General features: G+C 41.8%; 1 protein-coding gene and 1 long non-coding RNA gene across 5 annotated transcripts in view; one reads left to right on the top strand and one right to left on the bottom strand.

Moving 5' to 3' along the window:
• Nucleotides 1-6,609: 6,609 nt before the first annotated feature.
• On the bottom strand, nucleotides 6,610-18,595 carry LOC142015311 (uncharacterized). 2 transcript variants are annotated; one of them, XR_012646121.1, is made up of 3 exons: nucleotides 18,083-18,595; nucleotides 12,975-13,090; nucleotides 6,610-7,148 (listed from the first exon to the last, which is right to left on the bottom strand). It is a non-coding gene; the product is annotated as an uncharacterized LOC142015311 (long non-coding RNA). The 2 variants fall into 2 exon arrangements; XR_012646120.1 differs by lacking the exons at nucleotides 6,610-7,148; nucleotides 12,975-13,090 and adding an exon at nucleotides 16,263-17,199 and having other exon boundaries at nucleotides 18,083-18,285; nucleotides 18,409-18,595.
• A 150-nt stretch (nucleotides 18,596-18,745) lies between these two features.
• The window catches only part of SPATA7 (spermatogenesis associated 7), a 71,711-nt gene continuing 62,655 nt past the window's right edge, over nucleotides 18,746-27,801 (top strand). For 2 of the 3 annotated variants that reach the window (XM_074998772.1, XM_074998771.1), the window contains exon 1: nucleotides 18,746-18,952. In XM_074998772.1, coding sequence (XP_074854873.1) covers nucleotides 18,769-18,952 — 184 coding nt within the window. In that variant the 5' untranslated portion in view covers nucleotides 18,746-18,768. Of the gene's footprint in view, nucleotides 18,980-27,801 lie in introns of all 3 variants that reach the window. The other variant, XM_074998773.1, reaches the window with a different exon arrangement.

The following is a 27,801-nucleotide window of genomic DNA, read 5'->3' as shown; positions in this document are numbered from 1 at the left end:
CTGGTCCTGGAGACTTGTTACTATTCAGCTTATCAATTAACTCCAAAACCTCCTCTAATGTCACTTCAATCTGGCAGAGTTCCTCAGATTTGTCACCAAAAAAGGCTGGCTCAGATTTAGGAACCTCTGTAACATCCTCAGCCGTGAAGACTGAAGCAAAGAAATCATTTAATCGCTCCGCAATGGCACTGTCTTCCTTGATCGCTCCTTTTATATCTTTATCGTCCAAGGGCCCCACTGCTTTTTTAGCAGACTTCCTGCTTCTAATGTATTTAAAAAACATTTTACTATCATTTTTTGAATTTTTGGCTAGCTGTTCCTCAAAATCTTTTTTGGCTTTTCTTACTACATTATGACACTTAATTTGGGAGTGTTTGTGTTCCTTTCTATTTTCCTCACTAGGATTTGACTTCCACTTCTTAAAAGCTGCCCTTTTCTCTCTCACTGCCTTTTTAACATGGATGTTAAGCCATGGTGGTTCTTTGTTAGGTCTCTTCCTGTGTTTTTTTATTTGGGGTATACATTTAAGTTGGGCCTCTAGTATGGTGTCTTTAAACAGTTTCCATGCAGCTTCCAGGAATTTTAGTTTAGCTACTCTACCTTTTAGTTTCTGTTTAACTAGCTTCCTCATTTTAGTGTAATTCCCCTTTTTGAAATTAAATGCCGGAGTGTTTGACCACTGCAGTGTTCTTCCCAACACAGGAATATTAAAAGTTATTATATTGTGGTCACTATTTCCAAGCGGTCCAGTAACAGTTACCTCTTGGACCAGTTCCTGCGTTCCAGTCAGGACTAGATCGAGAATTGACTCTCCCCTTGTGGGTTCCTGTACTAGCTGCTCCAAGAAGCAGTCATTTAAGGCATCAAGAAATTTAATCTCTGAATCCCGTCCTGAAGTGACATGTACCCAATCAATATGGGGATAATTGAAATCTCCTATTATTACTGTGTTTTTTATTTTGATAGCCTCTCTAATCTCCCTTAACATTTCAGCATCACTATCACTGTCCTGGTTAGGTGGTCGGTAATATATTCCTAATGCCATATTCATATTAGAGGAATGAATTGTTATCCATAATGATTCTATGGAACATTTTGATTCCTTTAGGATTTTTGCTTCATTTGATTCTATATTATCCTTCACATATAGTACCACTCCGCCACCCACACGACCTGTTCTGTCTTTCCGATATAATTTATATCCCGGTATGATAGCGTCCCACTGATTGTCCTCATTCCACCATGTTTCTGTGATGCCTATTATGTCACCTTCCTCCTTTGAGATGAGGTACTCCAGTTCACCCATCTTATTAGACAGACTCCTAGCATTTGTGTAAAAGCACTTTAAAAAATTACCACTATTTATATGTCCGCCTTTCACAGACGCGTTGGATTTTTTTACATGCGATTGTTTCACATCTGATCTTGCCCATATATTATTTCCCACGTTCCCTATCTGACTAACTTCTAGGGAATCCCTATCTATGGAGCCTCGTGTAAGAGAAGTCTCCGTCCGATCCAGGTGCTCCCCCGCACCAATCGGCTTTCCCCCACCTCTTAGTTTAAAAACTGCTCTACCATACAGAGATTTGCAGTGGTGCAGCTGACTACTGAATATTGCTTATTCATAGTTTGATGCTGAAGTGTACATTTAGAAAGAAGAAGAATGAAAGGTTTATTGATGCAAGAAATAGGTGATTTCTATATAAAATAGTAATTTCTTCCATGCATTGAAAAAATAGGCACAATTAGATTTAAAATTCACTTCAGTCTTTGAGAGATCATGCTACTGCTTTAAGACTATCTACCCATTTTTCTGACATGTACACTAAATATAATATTGCCTTTGAAAATTTGCCAACTCTGACAAGATTGTTCTATGTGCCATGTTTGCTGTAGTTTCTCTCTTGTCACAGAAAAGCAGCAGAAGTTCTAGGCTGATTTCATATATCTCACTGAGATGTTACATGTTCTGTGAAAATCCAAACTGAAGTGAGAAACAAAAAAAAAAAAGAGATAGTGACATAGCTACAGAGGAAAAAGCAAGTTAAAAAAGTTTACTTTGTACTCCACGAACCCAAATCACTCAAACTGCCTGTTCTTCAAATTCCTACTCAAATGCAACACACACACACACAAGTCTAAACAAAACAAAATGAATAAAGCATCTAACACAAGAGACCAGATTCTCAGTAACATGGTACAGGTGGGGGCAAAGGAAACTTTAAATCACCTTTTGCTGCAGGCCTTTACACTCTGGACATGGAAAACAGAGAATAAACACAATGATGAGCACTCTGGTCACACTTAAGATATGCTACTGATCTACTCCACAGTGCTGAGGATTTGAAGGTCTGGTGTAGAGCCCTGAGCACCAGTTCTAAATTGGTTGAGTAGCCCTCTGCATTGGGAATTCTAAGAGGTCTGTTTATACACCTCAGGGACCTTTCCATGCTGCCTCAATGGTCCATAGAAAAGGATCTCAAAGTAGTAGTAGTAGGAGGCATCCTTCAGTCTACGTAGACTATGGATCGTGCCCTTCGTAGTTCCATTTGGGATCATCATTTGCAGCATTGACTGTGACTGTGAAGGCCCACACAAGAGTGACAGTCATTGCTGCATCTGTTGCATGTGTAACGGGTGTCTGGCAAGTCCTTACTGTGCTTTCTGTGGGCTCACTTCTCCTCTGCTAGCTGTCTGATCCTCATCTCACCCTTCTGAAGGCCCTTGTATAGTTCCTGCCTCCATCTGCTGCGATCGTCTGCCAGCTCCTCCCAGCTGTCCGGCTGGATGTCTGCCTCCCTGAGGTCCCTCTTGCAAACATCTTTGTAGCGCAAAGTAACACAGAAATCAAACCCACAGTGAAAGCAAAAGTAACCACACATTGTAATTCTTCATCTCCTTGCAGTACTCATCTTCTTACCAGCTAGGTGTTATGTTGTGTAATTAATTAATTTAGAGATAGATCTAGTAGATGTTAACTTCTGAACATAAGAGAAGCTTTTTGATGTATTTCAGGACCATGGACAGTTACAAACACATTCACTTTGCCTACATTAGTCAAGTGTACATCCAGAATGACTGACCAACCTAAGCAAAACCTTAAAATCAATTTGGGAGCATTTTTCTGAAACAACTCTTTAATGTTGTATCAGATCAGTTCCAAAATCTAAGGGAATGCTCTACCCACCCAAAGGCAGAAGACTATTGATTTATTTGATCCGGAAAAAGAAACCAAAACACCAGAATAATCACATACACACAGTGCTCCTTGTATCTGGTTAGCAGATACAACTTTTAACAGTGATCGTAACAGTCTACAGATCAAAGAAAGAGTTGGTGACATCTATTAGCCATTCTAGCATCACAGCATCATCTCCTCAATGGAATTTAAAATACTGATATTTTCGTGATTTTTTTCAGTGATTTATCTCCCAGACAAAAAGAAATCATTGGACAATTACTAACTTAACTATTTATGTATTTACACATATACTTGAAATAAAGGGAGACAGGAAGGAAAGGGAGGATGGTGAAATACAAGTAACCACCGTGTGTGCAGTGAGCTCAGCTTACAGACAGAGGGAAGCTTCTGACCCTCTAGACATATGCAGGTGAAGAGGGGATAAGTCACAAGAGAAATGGGGAAGTCAAGTCACTGGCATAGGAGGAAAGGGAAAATAGGGTCAAGAAACGAAAACTATGCTACGGAGAAAGGAGGGATGGGGGACACTGAGAATCCCTGGCATGGGCAAGGGGGGTAATGAATGATCATGGGGGCATCAAAGACAAAGAATCCCCGGCATGCACCAGAGGAGGTAATGGGGGACACATAGGCTGCATCTACACTAGCAAGTTCTTTCAAAGTATTTTTCAAAAGGTACTCTTTTGAAATATGCAGTGGAGCATCTACACACACAAAGTGTTCTTTCTATATTAAATTGAAAGAACACAGTGCTCCTTTCAAAAGTGCTCTTCCACTCCCACTTCAAGAAGAGTGCCTTCTTTCAAAAGCAGCTTTGGAAAGAAAATGTGAGTAGATACTCCATGGGCCCTTTATTTCGAAACAGCAGTCCTCATGATGCCCGATTTTTCGATCCCTGGCCCCTTCTCTCGAAAGAGTGGGGGCTGTGTGGACACTCTCTTTCAAAAGAGCAGACCACTCTTTTGATCTGCTTTTTTGTATGCAGACATACTCTTTTGAAAACAGTTCTTATGCAAGAGATCTTCCAGAAGGACTTCTTTCGAAAGATTACTGTAGTACACATGTAGCCATAGTGCCCCCAGCATAAAGAAGGGAGGAATATTGTAATAATTAGGCCTACCTAACTCAGGTTTGAGCCCAGCTGTGGGAAAGTAGATGGAATTTTGTAAAATGATTTAGTCATCTGTACTAAATGATACATGTGGGGGGAAAGGTAACAGAAGTACAACTCAGACTGGTACAGTGCAAGAATGCATTCTTTTGAACAAAAGGGCTTTGCTGATATTTGAGGACATGCCTCTCCTGGTACCGTGTGGTAGTGCATGCAGTGAAGTTGATTTGGGGATGTGCTGAAAACCTGAGGGAGCAAGAGAACTGTGGTGTCACAGATGACCTTGGGAGCAGATCAGACAGAACGCAGAAACAAAACAGGATCTCACGTCTTCATTGATATGGTGGCATGTCTGAGGAATTGTATTCCCAGGAGAAAGGCCACCAGGGCTTGGGCTTGGTCAAGAAACTGCTTACACTTCTGAGTCCAAAAGTCATCTTATAATGACAGCCAGTCCCTAGTCCATTAGTGGGGGTAGCTAATTGGCAGCATTGTAAGGGATCATAAGCTCTGGATCTGTGTCCCTTTCTCTTCCTATCCTACCTTTAACTCTTTCAGCTTTTCAATGGATCCCTAAATCAACTACATTGCATGCACTATCACAGTGAGATGTAACAACTCATTCAGCCCTACCCTGTCTGAAGAGAAAGAACCTAACCAAACATTCCTAACTGGAACATGAATAAGCAACAGATTGTGGCTGAACTGCCAACCTAAAGCATCTGTTTGTTTCTGACCAGCCAGCTAGTATTCCAAATCACCACCATACTTCCCCAGCCTCTTCTGTTCTGTCTCTCAACATTGTGCCTGTTAAAAAAAATAAGTGAATATATCTCACATATCAGAACTGAGAGTAAAATTAACTTTTTCTTCTCATCAAAGAAAGGTTGGTCATGAAAACAAAAGACTGACCTTTTACCACCAAAGAAGAGAGACTTTAGTAGGTTTTAATTAAATTAGCTTTGCATAATTACTCAGTTTCTGTGTAACTGCTTGTTTTGATTTCTTGTGTTTGATCAATAAACTTCCAACTTAAGAACGAATGCTTCTGGCTGTTTGCCAAGGAACCTAATAAACCAGGCTTGCTGTAAAAGACACCAAAGCTTTGCATCACTGATTTAATATTGGACTATGACAGTTTAGTGTTTAAACTTTTTGGCCATTAAATTCAATGCAACAGCCCACAAGTCATGTAGGCCTTCTACGCGACAGCTGTTACCACAGCACAAACTGAGCACCTGGCATCAGGAAAAAGAAGAGCATTGCAGAGAATCCCTAAAAGAGGTGGGGATGGCAAGGTGGCACACAGTAAGCCTGTGGAGGAATTGAGAGCACAAGGAGCCCTTGTATACTCAATTCTGCTGAGAAAAGCAAAAGGATAGAATATGTTCAAAAGGTCAGTTTGTTTTATTTATCATGTTCCCCTTTTTCTTAGGGAAAGTAAAAAGTCTCTTTTTTAAATATACTGAGCTTATAGCAAAAAATAAAAGGTTGACTTACCAACATTATGCCATATATCTGGAGCGTTCTCTGTTGCAACATGCAGGTGAGTAGTCAGTCAGGGAACGAAGAAGTTTATCTGTGGGTGATGCTCCCTAGTTTAGCTAATTGGTTTCCATAAGACACTCAGGTGTGGGAAACTAAAGCACCATTATGATGCTCACTGAGGTAACCATATCAACAATACAGGCCATTTTAATTAATGATAAAGATCCCAACATGTGCACATAAATCAGTTATGGAAGAGAAATCAGATTTCCAGAAACTTATCTATGAAATTTCACACACTGATCATCAGTTAAAACAAATGAACTATGGCTGCAAAATGTTTTCAGTGTATTTCTGAAGATTAATACTGCCATCTCCCTATGCACAGAACTACTGACTCAGTGAGGGTTCATAGTTTGCAACAAGTATTCTGCACTTTTGAAAGGAGGCTGTTGATGGGAAGAACTTGAATATTCAGTGAAAAGTCAGAGCTGCTTCTATGATTGTTTCCCTATGAAAAAAGTGTTCAGCAACCACAAGCCATGTAAACTCTCTATTTAAATTACAGTTTAAAGAAAAACAATCTTCATTTTCCAATGCAATGTTCAAAGGTTTGCATGTATTTTCATTGTGCAAGAAGCCATAAAATTAAAAAATAATCTTTAACCTATTTCATTCTCCATTGATTCTATCACAAAATAACCATAACCATGTATTCTGAGTGAATATCAATAGCAAAAGGAAGCTGAATTTCTAGCCAGAATTAGGAACAATCACACCACATTTTCTAACAGTACTGCTTTCTTTGTCTTTATTTTTCAGTTCTCAGGGAGTGAAATGCATATAATTATGAATAAGACTTGCTACCATGTGGATCATAAAAATATCCACCAGACGTATCATAATATTTACAAAATAAGTACTAGACATATGACAAACATATTCAAGATCAACAAAGTGAAAACTTCCTTCCAAGTTAAACTTTAAAGTTAGTATTCCTAGAGAACTACACAGTGTTAGATTGTATCTTAGGCAGAACCCTGTGTAAGGAGTGGCACATAACTCCACCTCCCCGAGAAGATCAGGGCAAAGGGAGTATAGGAGGCTAGAGAATGCAGGTCCCAAGCATATTTCTGTTCTCCTGAACACTATGCAATATTTTTTTTATTCAGGGTATTTGTATCTTTGTGTTGATCCTGGGCTAGACTTCAGATCGTGTTCCTCAACATTGTTCAGATGGGCAATACTAATGCAGGTTAATGGTATTCAATATCCCCGTCATGCTGTCTGAAGAAGCTCAGAAGCCATCAGAAAATGGCAGACATTCCAAACTGGTGGTATATCCTGTAAATAGATTTCACCATGTCAGTATATAACATGTTCACTCCTGGACTCAAAAAGTCCCCTTCAGCTCTCCACCCTACCAAGCCAAACTGGACTTTGTGATACCACTAGTATACCAAGTATCACATCACATTAGGTTACTTCCAATGCCAAAGGATCAGTCTCTTATCCCCAGTTCAGTGGATAAGCTTAATCTCAGACCAAAGATAATGCTGGCATCCAGTTTTTCTTCTAAATTAACTAAATTTTTGTTAGCTAAGAAAAAGAGAGTTATAAAATACATAAATATTAAATATTAATAAATATTTAACACATAAAATACAAACTTAGCCTCACCTGTTAATGTAACCTGGTAGTTTTCCATTAACCTCTCAAGGTTACCCAATTAAATTTGGGCCAGAGATTCCCATTTCCCTGTGAGCATCCAAATCATTAAGAAATGCTGGATTTTTTTTTCCTGAATCCATATTTATAGCCTCTTTTACACAGAGAGTAAGATGACAATTTCTATACCCATGCGGGCCTTCCTTTATTGGCTGTAAGTGACCAATGCATACCAAACCCTCGAATATCCGTGGCTGAACACAACAATCTTTGCCTTGCAGTTAGCATGATACTTCCTTTGCATTCACAAGTAATTTCATTACATTGATATATCATTGTTATAATAGGAAAAGATTAGTGAAATCAATAAAAGTAACATTTAATTAATTTTCCTGCACTTTACATGGTATAGCCCTAACACATACTCTGGTCTAGGGTTATCCAATTACAGGGCATACATAATGTAATCCTAAGCAATCCACGCATTATACATTAGTGAAGCCACTGTCATTCACCTTTCCTTTGGACTAAATTAGCATTTGAGTGAATTACTACACACCGTTTTTGAAAATCACACACACCTGAACTGGCCTATTGCTCTGATTTGAGCTTGTCTGTCAGGACCACAATCTACCTCTGTACAAGTTCATAACAAATACTTATAATGTGCACATATTATAGGTTTGATTCTGAACTCAGGCTGATGAGGATCAGGAGTAATTTCCCTGAAGTCACTGGAATTACATCTGTGTTAGTGAAAGTAACCAAATGATCAAACTATAGGGAATATGAGCTTCAACATGATCTGGTTATACAGAAAAGCCATCAAATCTTGCTAATGCTGCATCCTCAAGTGTTGGGTTCCAAAGTCCAGTCTTATACTTCTCTACATTAATAATGGTTTTCCAGTCTCTTTTAATATAGGGGATGTGAGGGTATAATTTAAGTCATAGTACAGAAAGAGATCAGACACTAAAATTACAGCTTTTTGCCTACAGTATCTTATGAAAATGTCTGTAGATTTGTTATTTCAGATGATTGTACTCAAGGCTCAGTGGGTGCAATTTGAGCTGAAATGCTTTTTTCTGGCACAAATTCCCCTTCCCTCCCAAATATGTAGATCTAATCCAGACATTTTGTAATATGTGCCAATCATATGTTTGGTGGGCAAGGTGTAAAGAGCTTTTGCAATGCATAAAATCACACATTTCAGATGACCCAATGAGCGTCTCATTGGCTATAATAGCTCAATTCAAATAATTCCACCAAAAAAGTCTGCACAGCATGTATCTGAAAGTTACAGGCCTACGTTCTCTTCTCCTGCACTAAATAAATAAATAAACCAATAGCAAGTGGGAAGAAACTAACACGACAACCTGAAAACTCTGGGGTGCTAAGAATCATGGAGTTTGTAGATTTTCCTTCTGGTCCAGAGGACTAGCAGATGTGGGGCTCTGGCAGGAAACAGGGCCAAGAGTTTCAACATGGGAACAGGGAAACAAGGGATCTCCAAACCAACATAGCCACAGATCTTACCCAACTACATTAAGGAACTCAGCCCATGATTTTCTCCTTTAATGTTTCCACTAACCATGGTAGCAAAACAAGATGCTGAATCCCATTTGCATTGTCTGACTTATTAAGGGGCAGGTTAAAAGCAGAGGTAGGTTAATGTTGGTTCAAGCAGCATTACCTGGGACACGTTTTACTGCAAGCTCCACTCCAATGTTGAGATAGAGCATGCCACTTAGTACAACTACTCCTTCTGTCACCATTACTCTCTCCATTTTCTCACAGGGCCTATAGACCACACAGATGTTGATTAATGCAAGTACAGAATGGGGGTACAGGTTGAACCTCTCTAGTCTGGCACCCTCAGGATCTGACTGGTGTCAAACCAGAGTCTGCTGAACCACAGGAGGTCAATGTTGTCTAGCAGCATTACCAACATTTCCACTGCTTATTGGGCCCTTAGAAGACATTTAGGGATAAATTAGATCTAAATAACAGCACAGGACACTGAGAGCCAGGTTTGGCAGTTGTAAATAAACTTTAAGGGGCTGCAGGAAACTTGGCTGCACCCAGACTAAATGGATGTTGCTGGACCAGAGAGTGCTGGACTAGACAGATTCAACCTGTAGTAGCCTATATAACCATCACTCCCTCCTTAACACAGCTATACTATGGCTTTTATTAGTATGTTGCTCCTGAAGAGCAGTGAGAAGCATCAGCATCATAGTGAACATAATCAGTTTTTACAGCACCCAAAAGTGTTGTACAGAATATAAAAAAAGAAGAGGTCTTTGTCCTGTTTGAGCATATCTTTTTTTCACATGCAGACTGATGGCAATACTTTGTTCCTCTATATGAAAGGTTGGCATTCTAAATCACATGGTTCTAAACTCTCAGTGCCAGATTTTCAAATGGTGATATGACTTAGGGAGAGATTTATATCTGAAGTAAAATTAAATAAAATTATATTATTTCTATTATTCAGGTTGAAATAAATAACTCTGGAGGCAATCTGAAGAATGTAAATGACAAGTTACTTAGGAATAATAAATAATATTAATGATTTATGTAGACCACTGGGTGCCAGCTATTGTAAAACCAAGAAAGAAAATAGCCTATCCCCCCAAAGGTCTGTGATGTGGTTTAACTCCCATCACCTGCTAGGCAAAGAGAAAAAAAACCCTAATTAGTCATGCTGTGCACCTAATTAACTAGTACCCTTCTGCCCAGAAGATGCAGAGCTAGGCCTTAAATGAAAACTGACGGAGTTACCTCCCTCTGGGAAGGCAGACTGAGGAAAGCTACATGGACAGACCTGATCCCTTTGCAGAGTGGTGAGAAAGGGGCAAAATCTAGAGGCAGTATACAAAGAGGCAGGATTCTCCTGCAGTGAAAACTAGAAAAGAGCAGAGTAGACTTCCGTGAGAAGGAACCCCAAGATAGCATTTATAACTAGAAATAGAATATTCCAATAACCCAAAGGAGGTGATGACATTCAGATTAATTTAGAACTGCTCATGATACTCTGGAAAAAGTTTGAACTTTGATTTGGCTGGAGAGCCAAGCCATGGAAGTCTAGAAGACAGATGGTCTCCAGGAGGCACTGGATCTGAGGATATTGTCAATATTACACACAGGTGTAAGGGGCACTCCAAGGGTAAGAATACTTATATGAAGCATTGGGAGCTATTGCATAGCACCCCTCCCCACTCTTTCTTGGTCAGGTTTTGCTCTTGGAGAGTTGATTCATTCACTGAGTAATTGTTGGAGTTCTCTCCCAAAAATTCAGAGATGCAATTTCCATCTGATATAGCTGTAAATTAATCCCTTCTTAACAAAAGAAACTCCACAGATTTTTTTTCCCTCAAAGCATGCTAGGTCGTTCCTTCCCCAAGTTTCTCTGTCACACTGATACCTTCAACACCCCCAAATTCCTGTTTCCTGTTGGGCTGGTCAGTTTCTTGGTCCCACAAGTGGAGGGGATCTGGGAACCAAGCCACAGCCTGGTTCCTGGCTGCCCTGTGCTGATCAAACTGAGAAACTGGCCAGCCATGAGCTGGTCAGTATCCTGGGCCCTGCAAGTCACTGGGAGATGGGAACCAGACTGCTCACTGGTTCCTGGCTCCTTGACCCTGGTGGGCTGGTCTGTTTCCCAGCTCCTGCAAGCCCCAGGGAGCCAGGAACTAGGCTGTAGCCTGGTTCTCTCTCCCCCACAACTTACGCAAAAATTCAAGTTATGCTGGGGTTGCAAGAACACAGCCCCTGTGTAGCTTAAGGGTTGACTGTAACGAAGAGATTACATTGACTCCAAAATGTAATATGTTTATCTGTGACAAGTACAATGTTGATCTTATTGTCCATTTTATTTATTGTTTCAAAGCACTTTGCAGGCAAGAACTTAATGAAATGGGATATGTAACGTGCAAAGAAATCACAGCACTTTGTTGCATATGACCTGGCTGTCAGTGCAGTAAAAAAACACAATGTATACCAGATTTTAGTCTATGGCTTGTCACAGCCAGGTCATATACCATTGCCTACAAACCAACTGGCGACATGCAGAATTCTCTGAAATGCAATCTTCTGTAAGAAATGTTGCAAAGTATATTGTTAAATATAGTAAATTTCTGAACTACCTGTGATTTTTTTGAATAACTAATGAGTATGTGTGAAATAGTATAATTCTATCCAGATTATACAACTCTATTCTGGAAAAGTCATGGAGAAAGGCAGTGCATATAATTTTCCCCAATCCACATATTGCTGAATTTAGCTCACTGTTTACATATATGTCTGAGTCACTTTACAGTTTGAATTTACATATTGTTTGTTTGTTTGTTTTTCCTAGCATTGGAGGAAGGGGTCCCTAAATGTCCCAGAAGTGGCTGCAGTGATTTCTGTAAGTAAACTATTGTAAGTGTTCTGGCTGAAAGAGTTTGTAAATTATCTTGAGTTACATATGTACACATTTGTCTATAAAGAAACTGATTCTTAAACTTGTATTTTTAATTTACATAATTACAGTCCCATTGCACTATGAAGCAGAATACTGATGCATGGCTAATTTCCAGTTCCAGGGGGTTGACACACTTGTTCAACAGCTAAATCAAAATTATGAGCGCTAGAAAATGCATGCACAACTCTGAAGCCCAGTAGCACATACCTATTAATACCATCCATCCACATTAATATAAAGCACACTTTATAAGTATTGGGAAGTTATATTAACTGAATGCATTATACTCTCCCCACAACTTTGTTCCCACATGTCAAATATCAAACAGGAAAGCTGAAGTCAGTTTTGGCCTTAGGAAATAGGAAATTTGTCAAAGCAAAGATGCATGAATGCTTTGTAGCAAGCACAGTTAGGAAGTACTTTCATGGTTCATCAACACTTGCACTAAAGAACTCAAAATAAGAGATGGAAAAGTACACAGAGGTGTCAAGGACAAAGCTGGCACAAACTAGTAAGTTAAACTTAAGCTTTAAGTGACATGTAAAAATCATACTATAAATGTTATTAGCTGGAATAAGTACCTCAAGCACAGCACCTTCTTCTGTGTAGGGTGAATATGATGCAAGATAAGCATTGTTTCTCAGAAAGAAGGTATGTATGTCTCCTTTTCGTATTGTATTTTTGTCTTAGACCATATATTTATCTACATTTGATTGCTTGGGTGTCAAATATTTGAGAACAAACTAGAAGTATGATGAAAGTTTTGGTCAATAGCACTCTCTCTCTCTGAAAGTCTGACAAGGCTACTTATTAGGAAAAGGGTCTGCTTTATGTAAAAGCTTCTTTGATGTACTAATGAGTACTTGGGGGACTTCATATTTTAAATTATCAGGTTGACCACAGTGCAGATGCCTTTCAAAAGAGACCAGTACTTTTGAACAAGGGCCTGATACCTTGGAAAAAAGCATTTTAATTCAAAAAAAAAAAAAGTCTTCCCTTTATTTAACATCTTTCAACTGAGGCACTATACTTACACGTTAGTAAATGAAGCTTCACAACTCCTCTTGTAAGTAAATATTATCTATACCCATTTACAGATGAAAAACTGGGGCATAGAAAGGCTAAGCATCTTACCCAGTATCATAGAGATCTGTGACAGAGACAAAAATAGAAGATGGGTTTTCTCAAGTTCAGTTATTTAGCTATATCATCACTGCGGGGTGATTTTCAGTTGACTATACAATGCATAAAGAATTACTTCCTTTTATTTATTGTAAATATAACATTGTCCTATAATTACATTTTAATATTGTCTCATTCTTCTATTATGTGGCAAGCTAAAAAGAAGGAATAGATTGGGTCTCCTTCCTTGAGCACTGTACCTTAATATGACAGAAAGGCTTATGTGCTCCAATTAACCTGATAAACATGTCTGCAGGAGTTTCAACTCCAAGTAGGATCAGCAAGGCCAGACAGGTCAATGGTAAGGACCAGATGAAGGATGGTCCACTAGTCCTGAAGACTGGGAGTAATCAGCCAAACAACATAAACTCATAAAAAGTTAAGCTATAGAAATCCAAAGTTAGCCATTTCTGCAAACATCATGAGAAGGGTGATGGACTCCCTTTTTGTGCCCTTGATGACATGTGATAACACAGAAGGGACTGAGATCAGTTCTGACTGTCCTCAATAAATTAAAATATATCTATAAAAAGTCTCTCTCTTCTTCTTTTCCAATCATAATATGCTATATTTTGTCCATCTTTGTATATAAATTTCACTTCACTCAATAACTTTTTTCTTGGCATCTTTCAATCTGCGTTGTATCTTCCTTGAGGAATTGTGGCCCAAATTGAAGACACTTAAGTTAAGGGAGCATTATCATTTTTTGCAATGAGGGTTTTTTTTGGTTTTTTGTTTTTGCACATTTTTCTATCCCTTCTTGAAACTTTTTTTCAGCCACTTACATTTTGTCCTGACCCCCACCATCCCCTCCCTTCCCTCTCCATGGAGGCACCACACAGTCTGGAACTTTCCTGTGCCCAACTGCACCATATGGCTTGACCCTGAACCAATAAAAGGACGTGCTCCACAAGGTGCCAGGCAGCTTGTGCACAGTGAGGGTTCTGAGCTGGCCAGGGGACGTCTCCCTGATCAGTCATGATTTCTGGGCAACAGAAGAAAATATTTTGGCACTAGCATGGCTGTCCTCTCAGAGGACATTTTTGGATGGGCTTTAGTCAGAGGCCAATGGGCTGGCTGTAGCCAGGAGTCTGGGGCAAGTCTCCCTCAGTGGTCATGATTTTCGGGTGATGGTTGTAGCCGGGGGTCTTTCAGCCATGCCAAGCTGTAACTGTTTCAATGATTCATTGCAGTTTCAGAGTAGCATCCATGTCTACTTAAACAAATTCTTGTTCTGAGGGTCTTCCTTGCCAGGAGGTCTAAGTTCAGATACAAGCCTGCAAAGATCCAGTGCTTTTGCATCCCATTTCCAAAAACCTGTCAGTTGGGAAATCCAAAATCTTTTTTCTAACCATTCCTAAGTGCTTTGCTACCTTTCCCCTCCCCTCAATAATAAAAAGCACATCTCTTATAAAGCCAAGCCAGATCCTGCCTGGGAAAAGGTGTATTTGTTTACATGGCAGGGGAAAGAGGGGAATTAAATGTGGGAAGATGTCATTAGATACCCACCTCTACGTGTGGGGCATTTTTTCCCATGCTGCACCAGTGAAAATAGCCAGAATGCTATGGGGCTCAGGGAAATGTGGGATAGGTTTCCACAACACTGCTGCAGCAGTCAATTTAAGCTACTTGTTTGTGGCAGCAATAAGTTGATTTTGTGGGGAGCATGTAGTAATATGAGGATACTCAAAATCGAATTGATAAAACCCAGCATTAATAAATTGATGTTAAGAAAACAGACTTTGGCTTGTAGTGTCGACACAGCCTTAGTTGCAGGATTTTCAAGAATTTTTTTTTATAATGCCCATCTCAGTCGGGTCCCAGTCTTGATTGAAACCTTCAGGTACTACACCAGACAAAAAATAAATGTTAATAATAATGGAGTAAGCAAACATGTTGCCCTGTCAATTACTTCTTACCTAGGAGACTAGAATTTTAATCTATCCTTTATAGATTAAAGGCGCACACGTTATTATCTGGTGTAGTACTAGCTAGTAGACCAGCGGTTTCCAGTTCATTTCTGTAAATTCATAACTAGCTCAAATGGTCACATCTCTGGGTGGATTGAAAGTTAAATAGAGTGTGCAAATGCCAGAATAGTTTTTTCCTACCAAATACTGTCATTCCACCTGCAGTTCAGCCATACTGTGGGAACCTGGAGACCTTTCCTGACTTATTTAGGGGCAAAAGGACAACAGAAACAAGGATCGGGAGGAGTGGGATGGGAGGTAGCTGTGCTCTGCAGGAATTTTATCTCAGGTAACAGCGAAGGGCAACCAGGAGAAAGGTGGTGATATGGTAATTGACTATATGGTTATGTGACTAGAGATCAATCAGCCAAACTTTCCCAAAGGGCAGGGGAAACTTCACAATGCAAACTACCAATTCCACTTGTGCTTCACAGCATGAGATGAAGTCTCAGAGGGGTAGCCATGTTAGGCTGTAACTTCAAAAACAAGCAGTTCTATGGCACCTTAGACACTAACAAATTTATTAGATCACAAACTTTCATGGTAAACCCACTTCAGAGGAGTATTCTGAGCCCCAAGCCAACACAGACTCCTTTGCACAGCCATCTTACCTGGGCTTTGGGAAGCAGCACTGCCTTTTTGTGGCTGCAGTCTCAGTGGCTGACTTGCATTTTAACAATTTACAGAGAAATGCTACCATTATAGTTAGTGTACCATGAGTGATACATCCCCTTTTTAAAACATCACCTTTTAAAATACTTCGTATATATAAGATATGATTAGAAATCTCTTTTAGGCCTGTGAAAACAGGACAAATCTAAGCATACAGAGGTAGAGTTGCAATTCAGCACTGTTCTGGTGACACCAATGGAGGATGGAGACAAAAAATAGACACTCCTCCCTCTGTATTGTTGAGATTAATAAAAAAAGGTATTTTAAATTATTATTTACATTGTGTCGTAGAAGTGTGCACCTGTTCACAACCAGAGGGTAAAAAGCTAGTACGTAAATAATTCTTGACACAGCAGGAAGAGATTCACGTGAACCACAGGAAGCATTTTTCTTCTTTCCCTATATCGGAAAATGGATATTTTTCTATTCTACAGAATTTTCCTCTGAGGATGACAGAATGATTTCATAATTAAGATCCATAACACCATGAGAGGTAGTCAAATATTATTGTATTTATTTTGCAGATAAGAATACTGAAGCACAGGAAGGTTTAGTGGTGTGGACATTTACAGAATTTCTGGGTCAGAAACAAGAATATAATGCAGAACTGCTGAATCCTGATTCCAAAATTTCCGCACTAAACTCCATCTTGAGGTAGGCACAGGAACACTGTCGTGACTTCATGAGAAGTATGAAGTGTTCCACAAAGAATCATCTTTGCAGAAGGCCCAGAGGATGAAGTCTTGACCCAACGAAGTCCCAGAATATGTATACAGGAGCTCTACCAAAAGTGCTTACAGATTTTTTAATCAAGAAAGGAAAACCATGTACTTACAACAAGGCAAATTGGTATCAACAGCATTTTTAAAAGGGTAAAAACCAAACTACTGTATACATGTTCACTACTGACAATTTGGGCCTGCATCAAGTGCTACTTTTTCAATGGCTAATTTTGTTGTTCATTTTTAAAGAACTATTTATTTTGAAACACAGAGAGAGGAAGGATTTGAACTTCCCCAGTGAAACATACTGGGAGCACTGCAGGATAGTGCTAGGAGAGCCTATTGCTAGCACACTCCTCCGAAAAGATGAGCAATCCATAATTTGGCTTCATCTGCATGTTGGCATCACTTGTTTTTTGGCTTCATTTATATGTTGCAGTGGAACAGCTTAGAAATGTACCATTTTGCTAATAAAAGTGAGTCCTATTCTTCTATAACATAATGCCTTTTAAACCTTTACTAAAAAAAGTAGCTGAGCAGCTGTGATTCAGTGTTCTCCAGTTTGCTGCTAGAATTCTCAAAAAATGAGAGCTGTCAGAATTGACTCCAGAAGACAACTTCGCACATTACAAAAAACACCAGCAAAGAAAATGATTGTGTCCAGTTTTGACAGCCTCAACAGAGAAATAAACAGTCTGAGGGCTGGTCAGCTTCTAAAGGCAAAAAGGACCATTAATATCATCCAGTAGTTTGAGCTCCTGCAGAACACAGGCCACAGAACTCCCCCAAAATAATTCTTATTTAACTAGAGCAGCAGTCCCCAACTTTTAAGGACCATACCCTCTCTTATCACTGCCTGTACTCTCCTCACCCCTGCAGAGCTGGGGTAAGAATGGGGTTGCGGCTTGGGGGCGGGGGTAAAGAGTGATGTGGACAGAGATGAGAGAACCAACTCTGGTGTAGATCCGGGGACAGGAGCAGGGTCACAATAAGAGGCCAAGTCCAGGGATGGGAGTGGAATTGCAGCACCCCTGGGAGTAGGACCAGCAGCAGGGTCCATGGTCATTTTCCATGCCTCAACCCCAGCATCAGCCCCAGGTCAGGAATGGAGTTATGACTAGTGGGTGAGGGCCAATGGGGGCCAGTGTTCCTTCTAAGCTGAGCACTTGGGCAGATACTCAGGTGCCTCCCAGCTGATCAGCAGAGCATGCACAGCAGCCACAGCACATGTTTCATGGTGCACATAAATTGCTATTAATGGTTTCTTGGTGCATATAACAAAATTTATTCTGCCCATGGATGGAAAAAATGACCCTGTTGGAGGCTGACAGCCAGGCCCCCAGCTGGGTGCAAAGCTGTGCAAGGGCTAGAGAAGAGCAGGGGATTGCTCCCTCTCTGCCCCATAGTGGGGCCTATCCCTGCCCCTACCACACCCCTCTGGATGTTCCTCCAAAACAGTTGGGGGACCTCTGAAAGAGAGCATTCCTTTTACAGCACGTGAGAGGTACTGAATCTTCACCTGTCACTGAAGTCAGGCATTGATGGTACTCATACACTGTAAGATCAGTGCCTTCCCAAGATTGAAGAGTTACTTACCTATTAATTCCTTAGAGTGTGATTCTCCTGATCAGGGCCGAGGCTCCTTGGAAAAACAGCATGGACGAAGCTTGCAATGCCCCTGCCTGTGCTACACCTGATCTGTGTATATGGCACACCAGTCCCCAGGACCATCAGAGCAGCACCTTCCATCAGCAGGGCTGGTCCTATGGAGCCCCATCTGGGTTAGTCCTCAGGCACGACTGTAAGAAAAAAGCTAAATAATATTTCTGCTAGAATGGGTGGGGATGGCCCTTCATTCGCTAATGCCTAGGAAAAACACAGCCCCGGCCCATGCCCCTCCCAGCACACCCAGCGTTACCTACTTCGGATAGCGCCCCTGGCTCCTATATTATCCCTTGCCACAGCCTACTGTGGCTCCTAGCTACGGCCCACAGAGGGGGCTGGCAAGGCCCAAACAGGGCCCCACGGGATGTTGGCGGCAGGAGGACAACAGGATATTCTACCAGCTACGGTCTCACGCAACCCCTTCCTTCCACGCTGACGCCGGGCCGGGCCGGGCCGGGCCTGCTCCTTCCCCTTCCCCCGCGCCCTGCTCTCCCCTCCCTTGGTTCCCATCTTCCTTCCCTCCCTCCCTCTTTCGTCCTCCTCTACCCCCACTTCTCCCTCCTCCCCGCCGCTGCCTGGCTGCGGGACGTAACACTCCCGACAGCTCGCCCGTGGCCATGGCAACCCCGCCTGGGGGCGGGGCCGCCGCGACTCGGGAGCCGACCGGAGGGGGCCGGGCCGGGCCACGGCTCAGACGGAGAAGCCTGTGCCAGGCCGGGAGCATGGGAGTGAGGATGGAGAGCGGCAGTGGGAGGAGCCCAGGTAGCGCGGGGCCTGGCGCGACCCCGGCGGAGGGGCGAGGTGCGGGAATCTCGCCTGCAGCACCTGGTGAGGGGAGGGGTGAAGTGTAGCTCCCAGCATGCCTCGCTGTACCTGAGCTCGGGGGCAGACCCGTGGGTGGGGGGAGCTCTCAGCATGCCTTGCCCTACCTGAGCCCGGGGAGAGACCGTGGGGGCCGAGCTCCCAGCATGCTTCACTTTACCTCAGCCCAGGGAGCAGACCCACTGCAGGGAGAGCTCCTAAATGCCTCACTCTTCCTGAGCCCAGGGGACAGACCCTGGGGTGGGGTGAAGCTCCCAGCATGCCTTGCTCTACCTGATCCCAGGGGACAGACCCTCCAGGGGAGACAGACCTATCCATTGCTCTGTCTGAGCCCACTGGGTAGCCAATAAGAACCTCCATAATAGGTCAAATCAATGGTTCAGTTTAGGATCCTGTCTTCTGTGTCTAATGTCAGATGCTTCAGAGGGACTGAATAGAACAGGACAAAAAGTGATCTGTACATCCCGTCTCTTCATTCCCAGCTTCTGGCAGTCATAGACTTAGGGAAAACTAGAAGTTTGGGTTGTGTCCCCATTCATCTTGGCTAATAGGCTCCATGACTTTACCTACATGTCACGAATTTATCTAATTTTTGTTCGAATGCTGCTATTCTCATTATTCTTTTGGATACCACAGCAGTGTTCTCTGTAAGCTGTTGTGCTTGTATGGGGACTGAGGAGAAATTCAAATGCTGCCTTGCTGATTAGCAGAGTGCTTACAGCTAGATTTTGTGTTTCTGTTGGTAGTGCACATTCACACATGCCTCTGTGCACAAATTTATTCTGCACATGAATGGAAAATATCCACACATGGGTAGAAAAGATAAGAGGGCACATGCTCCATAGCCTTCTCTGGGAGCAAGCTCCACTGTGTGTTGTGTGATGCTGTAGTTCATTTTGTGCATGTTAAAATGGCTGCCTGTTAATTTCATTGGGTGACCACTGGTGGTTGTGTTTTTTGAAGGGAACAATAACAATTCCTTATTCACTTTCTCCACATATCCATGAATTTATTGTCATGATATTTCTATCATGTACCCTCCCTTAGTCATCTCTTGTCCAATCTCAAATATCTCATTACAGTAAACTCTGTTTTATCTGGTATTCATTCAGCCAGAACTCTCAAATAACAGGCACAAACATGAGCTTCCTGAACTGAGCGCATGAGCAACCTGCCTCCCTCGAAGCTTCTGGAGGGGCTCCAAGCCCTGGAGCTTCTGGGGTTCCCCACCCAACCAGGTCCACGGGGCTGGAGCTGCCAGCGGAGCTCCTTGCGCTGCCAGTTCCCCCAGCCCTGGGGCTGCTGGAGTTCCAGCCCTAGCCGGCTCTCAGCCCCAGGGCTGCCAGCAGAGCTCCATGCCCTGCCGAAGGTCCCCCAGCCCCAAGGCTGCCACCAGAGTTCCTCTGAACCAGCACCCTGGCCAGCTTCCCGGGGCTGGAGCTAACATAGTTTCCCTGGAGTGGCTAGCTCCCTAGGGCTGGAGCTGCTGGCAGGGCTCTGCACCCCAGCCAACTCCCAGCCATGGGGCTGACGGCTCACACCCCCCCTGCTGGGGATCCTGCAACCACCTCTCTATTGAGCGGTATATTTAAACATCCAGCAACTTCCCGGTCACGGCATTGCCAAATATGAAAGAGTTTGCTATATAGGGAAGCTGTGCCACATCTCTAATAATTTTTGTTGCCCTTCAGCCTTTACCTATTCTAATCTGTCTTTTTCAGTGCAGATTATCTGAACTGTATGCCGTATTCAAGATGTGGACATGTCATGGATTTATATAGTGATATGATGTGGTCTATTTACAGTAGATGCCCATTAATAACAACATAGGTGCTTTTCCAATGTCGCTTTTAAGCATCTGTTGCTGTTATGGGGATTGTCATCTGATCTAAAGTGCATGAAGAGTTAATGATGTTTTGGGAGGCAATAGAAAGCCACTTCAGGAGGGGGTGCAGTGAGGAAAAGACCAAGTTTGGCAGGGGAACTCTGGGTTTGGTAGGGGTGTACCCAATCACCTCTCCCACTGGGAACTTCATGGCCCATTCTGGTGAAGGATGGATAGCTGGAGAGGGCACAGCATGCAGCCTGTAGTGTGTGCATGAGGGGCTGATGCCTAACACTGGAAGTGGAGACAAGGGGGAAATGGACAGCTCCCATCATGCATCACTCAACCCTGATCCCATGGGGCAGCTCCCTGGGGCAGAGCTTCCAGATTGTAACTATCTACTCTGGTCCCAGAGGGCAGTCCCATGGGGAGATGGGTACCAGTATGACTCAGTCCATCCTGATCCTGCGGCATAGCTCCTTAGGCAGAGAGCTGCATCGTAGCACAATCTAATGTGATTTCATGGAGCTGAAGCATGTTGATGGGATTCTGTTAGCTTGAAATCAAGTAGTACCAAAACAAGTTGAAAATAATTTCAGGTACTGTCATAGGTGCTGACTCCATGGGTGCTTACCAGCTGGAGCACTTGTGGGGGGGGGGGGAAAAAGCAGAGTGCTTAGCACCTAGAGAAGGCCCTGCCAATCAGTTACTCCATCTCCCTCCCAGTGCTTCCCTCCTGCTGCTGACCAGCGGTTCAACAGCATTTAGGAGGTGCTGTAGGGGATGGGAAAAAGCAGGGGCCAGAAGAGGTGGAGCAAGGGTGAGGTACACTTGGTGGGAGAGAGCTGGAAGAGGCGGGGTAGGGGCAGAATGAGGGTGGGAAGAGGATGGGCAGTGTGGGGTCTTAGGGAAAGGGGTGGAGTGAGTACAGGGTTTCAGGTGGAATGGAGTCGATCACCCCTGGGGAATTTAGAAAGTTGGCACTTGAGTCCCTTTGCCAATGTTTTTAGCTTTACAATTACATTTTCCAGTGTTCTGAAATGACATGAAAATCCATGTGCATATAAGCAGCTAATGAAACAAAGCATTTTAGCTACGGTTACATTATAGCGTTCTGTCAACAGAAGTTTTGTTGGGAAAGCTCTCCTGACAGTGACTCTTCTGTCGCGTCAGGAGAGTTTTCCCCACAAAACTTCTGTTGACAGAGTGCAGCATGCACAATAGCCAATCGGGAGAGCGCTCAGCTCTGTCGACAAAGCAGCCAGACTGCCTGGCTGCTCTCTCAGTTAAACTGGTACCTGAAAACACAGCAGACAGGGCTGCCCATTGTTGTGGATGGCCTGTCTGTCAAGAGAAGGCCCCCCAGAGCAGCCACGTGGCTTTTTGGTTGACAGAATCTGTCTACAAGAGCATGATGCTGCAAAGCTTTTAGGCAGAAGGCTGCCGGTGAAAGTGCTGTGTTTTTGTCCTAATACTGTTGACAAATCCCATTTTGTGCATAAATGCTCCACAGGTTTGTCGACAAAACCCACAAGTAAGACTGTAGCCTGTGTGTGTGCTTAACTTATGCACTGTGATTAGTCCCACTGACTGCAAAGGGACTATCACAGTACCTAAATTTAAGCATGCACATAAGTAGGGCCCTGCCAAATTTATAGCCATAAATAATACATCATGGACTGTGAAATCTGGTCCTTTGTGTGATTTTACCCTGTGCTACATAGGTTTCAAGGGGAAAGATGAACATTTCTCAACTGGGGGTCCTGACCCTAAAGGCAGCTGCAGGGGAGGGTCTTAAGGTTATTTTAGGGTTGTCGTGGTATTGCCAACTTTAGTTTTGTGCTGATCTCAGAGCCAGCTGGCAAGAGAGCATCATTTGTGGGATGGCAGCCCAGCTCTGAAGGCAGCAGCCCCCCAGAACAAGCTCAGAAGTAAGGGTGGTAATACCATACCATGCCACTCTTACTTTTATGGTACTACTAGTGATGGCTGTGTCTTCAGAGCTGGGCTCCCAGACAGCAGCCACCACTTTCCAGCTGCTCAGTTCAGAATGCAGTGTTGTTGTCAACAGCAGTGTAGAATTAAAACAGTTCCACAGGTCCTCCCCCTTCGTTTTGGGTTAGGATTGCTATAATTAGAACATAATTACATTTCAAATTTCAATAGCTGAAATAATTAAATGTATAATTTTTAAAATGCTAGGACAAGGACTATGAAATTGGCCAAAATGGACCATGAATTTGGTAGGGCTTTTCTTACACACAAGGTTTTTGCAGGGTCAGAGCCATAGAAGGTCTACTTTATAATAATAATAAAAATGCATATGTATATTTATAATGGTATTAAGTGCAAATATGATAAAGGTTTGAGTTTCACTCTGATAACCAGTTGTCAGGGTTCAGATTCTCTGGGCATTTGAAATCAACATCATTTTATTTTTATTTAAAATTAGTATTACTCTAATAGTTCATGGTGAAAATAAAAACATAAACTGGATTGTGATCAGTGTTCCCTGTAATCTGGGTGCTTGTACGGTCACTTAGATGTCTCGGGCCACCCAGCTGCTTAAGCAAAGTGTCCAAGGTTAGCTTATTTTTTCTACTGGTGGTGCACATGTACATGCCTCAGTGCACGTACAAAAATGTGCTCTGCATATGGATGGAAATAATCTGCACACAGAGGGAAAAGAATAGCAGGAACATTGATTCTTATTCAGTTTTTGTGGCTTTGAGGTGCTCAGACAAGTTCTAATTTAAAAAGAAAATACGTTAGAGATTTTGAAAAAATCTTTGCATGGATTTAATCCTTTGTGGTGTGATCCTGCAAACATTTATGCACATCTGACTTTATTTCTGAGAACAATCCCATTGTTTTATGCGGGATAAATCAAAGGAATGAAGCTAAATACATCTGTGTTTGCAGGATCAGACCCTAGCTGTTTTTAAAATTTTCAAGGTTTTTTTAGTTGAAAGCAACATGTATATAATATATATGTGCTAATTTTTTAGCCATCTTTTGTGTCAGTTGCATAATGAGGGCAGTACTAATTCATGGCTGCTACTCTATTCTGCATTACGTTAAAATGTCATAGTGATACACAATTAAGTTCAAGTCAACAAGGATGACTTGACATTATCATGAAGCATAAGAGTGGTGTCAGCTCAAATCTGTGGTGACCCTAACAAGATAACTTCTCTGCAGACATTGTTTTCCTATGAAAACCACATGTTTAATGTGTTTTAATAGTACTTAGTATTTTTCTTCACCAAATACTATTTTTCTATCTGTATCCATGATTTTTAATATTAAATTCTCTATAAGGGATTCTCAAACAGCTCACTGGCTAAGTGTAAAGAAGTTTCACTTGTAGGTTTATTTCCATCCCCAATCCTCCTCCATTTTTAACTATTCTCAGAATATTCTTTTTCCTGTGGAACTGTAAGGATTCAGTTGCATTCTTGTTGTTCATGGAGTTTCAACTGAGACTAGTAGGCTGTAAAGATCTCATCTTCCATCAACGTGCAGTGGGATTTGCATGAGTAGCTGCCACAAGTGTGAGTGTGATAGTGTAAAACATGTTACAAGCATGGAATAATTAGGTCTGTTTATTTTAAATACAATTTTACACTTATTTCATATACTGTATCAGTTCACGTTTATGGGAGTTTTGAGCAGAGATCAAACTTTAGGATATTGCCCTAAGTTATCTTATATTATTTAGTGGTGTGGAATTCTTGGTGACTGTATGTGATGGAATATATTAGCACAATTCAAACAAGGGTAGGTCGTCTTCTCTATAAACATGTAAAAAACATTGTCATTGATAGAGTAGTTGGTTCTTCCCCCACTTAAGATTAATTTTAAAAGAACATGATTCACTTTTCTAAATTCAAAAAACCCAACAGTTATTTACTGTACTGCTCCCAGAAGCCAGTTAGGTTAATCATAGATTCTTTTTATTTATGGCTATATAAGGAATATAATCATCCAAGACAGCTTTATATTTAAAGCTAGTGGTCTGCATTTGGCTGTTTATCTTCCACTGCCTTTGCTTGGCACATTTCTGAACAGTAATAAAATTGCAGGCTTATTGCTTATCAATGACACACAAATGTGATGTTGCTCTGTTACAGCAACATAGAAGTCATTTAATTTCCACAAGGATGATGTTATGATATTTTTGTAATTTGACTGGGCTTCAGAGCATACCAAACATAAACAAAAATACTTCATTTATTTACAAGAATCATCAGCCTTTTCAGTTTCTTCCTTCAGCATAGATATTGACACTGCTCTGATCCAACCATGAGCTGGAAGAGCCTTCTGACTATTTACATGCAAATATGACCATCTGTGCTGCTTGTGGTAATTGTCTGTATAATACTTTGCTAACAAATAGGTTTTAAGGTGGAGCAGGAATTATCATATCCTAGCATTAGCTTAAGTTTTTCAGAAACGAAAACTGCCGCAAAATATTCAGAGGCTTAGAAGTAATGTTTGAAAGGTGATGCCGCATGTTACACATAGGCTAGATCCAAGCTAGCACTTCAGTGCGCTGCAGCATTATGGATGAGGTGTGTGAACGCCTTCCCCCCCGTGAATCAAGTAACTGTGCTTTAAAGAGCTAATGTAAACCAGGCTACACCACTGAGAGCACTGTTAGCTACTTCCCTCATGGACGTGGTTTACATAGAATGCTGAAGGAGCTCGCTCCAGGGGCTCCTGCCGGGGCCACACTAACAAAGATGCATTGCTCCCCTTCCTATTAGCCACTTAGATACTATATGGTTACTATCAGCCTACAGCAGGAGTTATCAAACTACATTGCACTGTACCTTACTTCTGACAAAAATTACTATGTGACCTGAAAGTGGGGAGGTTGAAGCCTGAACCCACTCTGGGGCAGGGGAAGGTGAAGCCAAAGCCTGGGTCCTGCTGACCCATGGGGGAGCCAGAGATGAATCCTTGAGCTTTGGGCCCAGGTGGTGCAGCTCAGTCTTCAGCTTTGGCTCAAGCCCTAGCAAGCTAATGCCAGCACTGCCAACCCCATTAAAAAAAGTTACAACCTACTTCGGGGTCCTGACCCAGTTTGAAAACTCCTGACCTGCAAAGTATGAGGAGGGTGTGTTCAAGCTTAGGTGCCTGCTCCCATTCCTTGTCTAAAGTATCCCATAAAGCATTGTGCTAAAACATCGGCTTTGGAGCACTGCAGAAATCAGTTCAAAAATTTGGTTATGCCCAAGGAACAAAGACCTTAAATGTGCAGTTATAGGAAAGAATAAGTGTCAGGTTTGGTGGTAGAAAGGGGGGATTTAAATCATTAAATTTTAAGAAAATGACTTAAATCATTCCGAGGATTACAAAAAATAATTTGACAATCAGAGGGAGTATCTCTGGAAGGATCCCACTAGGATCTGTTCTTGACACAGGGTCATTCAATATCTTTATCTATAGTATGCCAGGAAATATAAAATCATATTAGGTAAAGTTTTCAGGTGATACATTAATTGTGGAATAGTAAATAATAGTTGTGGGGGCAGTAAAGTTATATAGAGTGATATCAATTTAGGGTGGATTGATTTAAATAAATGAACACATAAATCACTCAAAAATCATTGATTTAAATCAAGTTATGAAAAAGTTAAAACTGACTGAGCTTAGAATTCATTTAATTTTGAACTAAGCTCCGTTGAACACACTAGTATTTCTGTTTTTGAGAAAACAAGTTGTGATATTACTTGATTTTTAAAATGATTATGAAGACATTTCTGTGACAATTGTATTAAGTTGGCACCAAATCTTGTGCCAGGTGGGCCAAGTGAGATGTCTAATGAAAGCTGGTAATGCCCTGAATCTGTTTATGTTACTTGCATATCTGTGCCATGTTTGTATGCAAATATATGTATATTGGCTTTATACATGAACTAGAAAAGTTTTAGTGCTGACATTCACAATGGGAGGTGTGATCACCTCTCTAGTCAGGTGACATGGGCTAAATAAAGGGACAGATACCCAGACATCAATTTCACATTTTATGGAAATGGACTGGGACATGCTGGCTAGCCCAGTGACCAATGGCAAAATGCCACAGCAGGCCACTTGGTCAGGTGACCCCCCCGCCATTGCCTATGGAAGAAGAAAGGATGTTTTTCTCTCCACATGGCAAGCTATAAGATAGCTCTGGGAGTGACCATGTTTGTTCTCCATCCTGATGAATTAAGCATGTGTGCACTGGGGCCCATCCCACATGGGGTGTATTTTCAGAAACTTTCAAGAAATCAGCATATAACACCACTGACCTACATCAATAGCTCTAATTGATTTATGTAATGTACCACTTTAACATTTTTTCTCTCTGACCCTAGTCTTTCTTTCTCTATTAACGAACCTGTAGATTTTAGACTCTAAAGGATTGGCACAACCTGCTGTTTTGGGTAGTATCTGGGTATATATTGACCTGGGAATGTGGCTGGACCCTTTGGGGCCAGGAAGAATCTGTGTGGATTTGGTGAAATAGGCTTTCATAGCCTGAGTAGGAGAGTTACTGGTTTTGGCATTAGGAGCATCTAGAGAACCTGCGGGTTTGCTTGTGTAACTTCTGGCAGGCCAGTAAGACTCACAGAGGTATTTTTATGGCTGGCTCGAGTTCCCTTAGTGAGGAGGAAATCATAGTCTGGGCTGCAAGTGGCGCAGGATTGGTTCCTTTAGCTTTGCCCAGAACACCTCATAATATTACCCAAGTATAGAATGGAGATCCTGTGGAAAAGTTGAGTTACTCTGAAGTGAAATAGGGAATAGACTAATGGCATCACCATGATATTCAAAATTAACATCATGGTGTTGCATGTATTATGTAATATAAAATAAGAAAATGACATTGGTGGCAACTAGCAACTTTAGATTTCTCTTACTGCAGCTTTCTGTACTGTATACTTGAGTGATAGATAGATTCTAAACTTAATTAGCTAGTTAAACAAGCGTTAAAGTTTATCTAAGTTAAACC

Source organism: Carettochelys insculpta, chromosome 6 (genome assembly GCF_033958435.1).
Source record: "Carettochelys insculpta isolate YL-2023 chromosome 6, ASM3395843v1, whole genome shotgun sequence".
NCBI lineage: Eukaryota > Metazoa > Chordata > Testudines > Carettochelyidae > Carettochelys > Carettochelys insculpta.
This window is presented reverse-complemented; position numbering and strand designations above follow the sequence as displayed.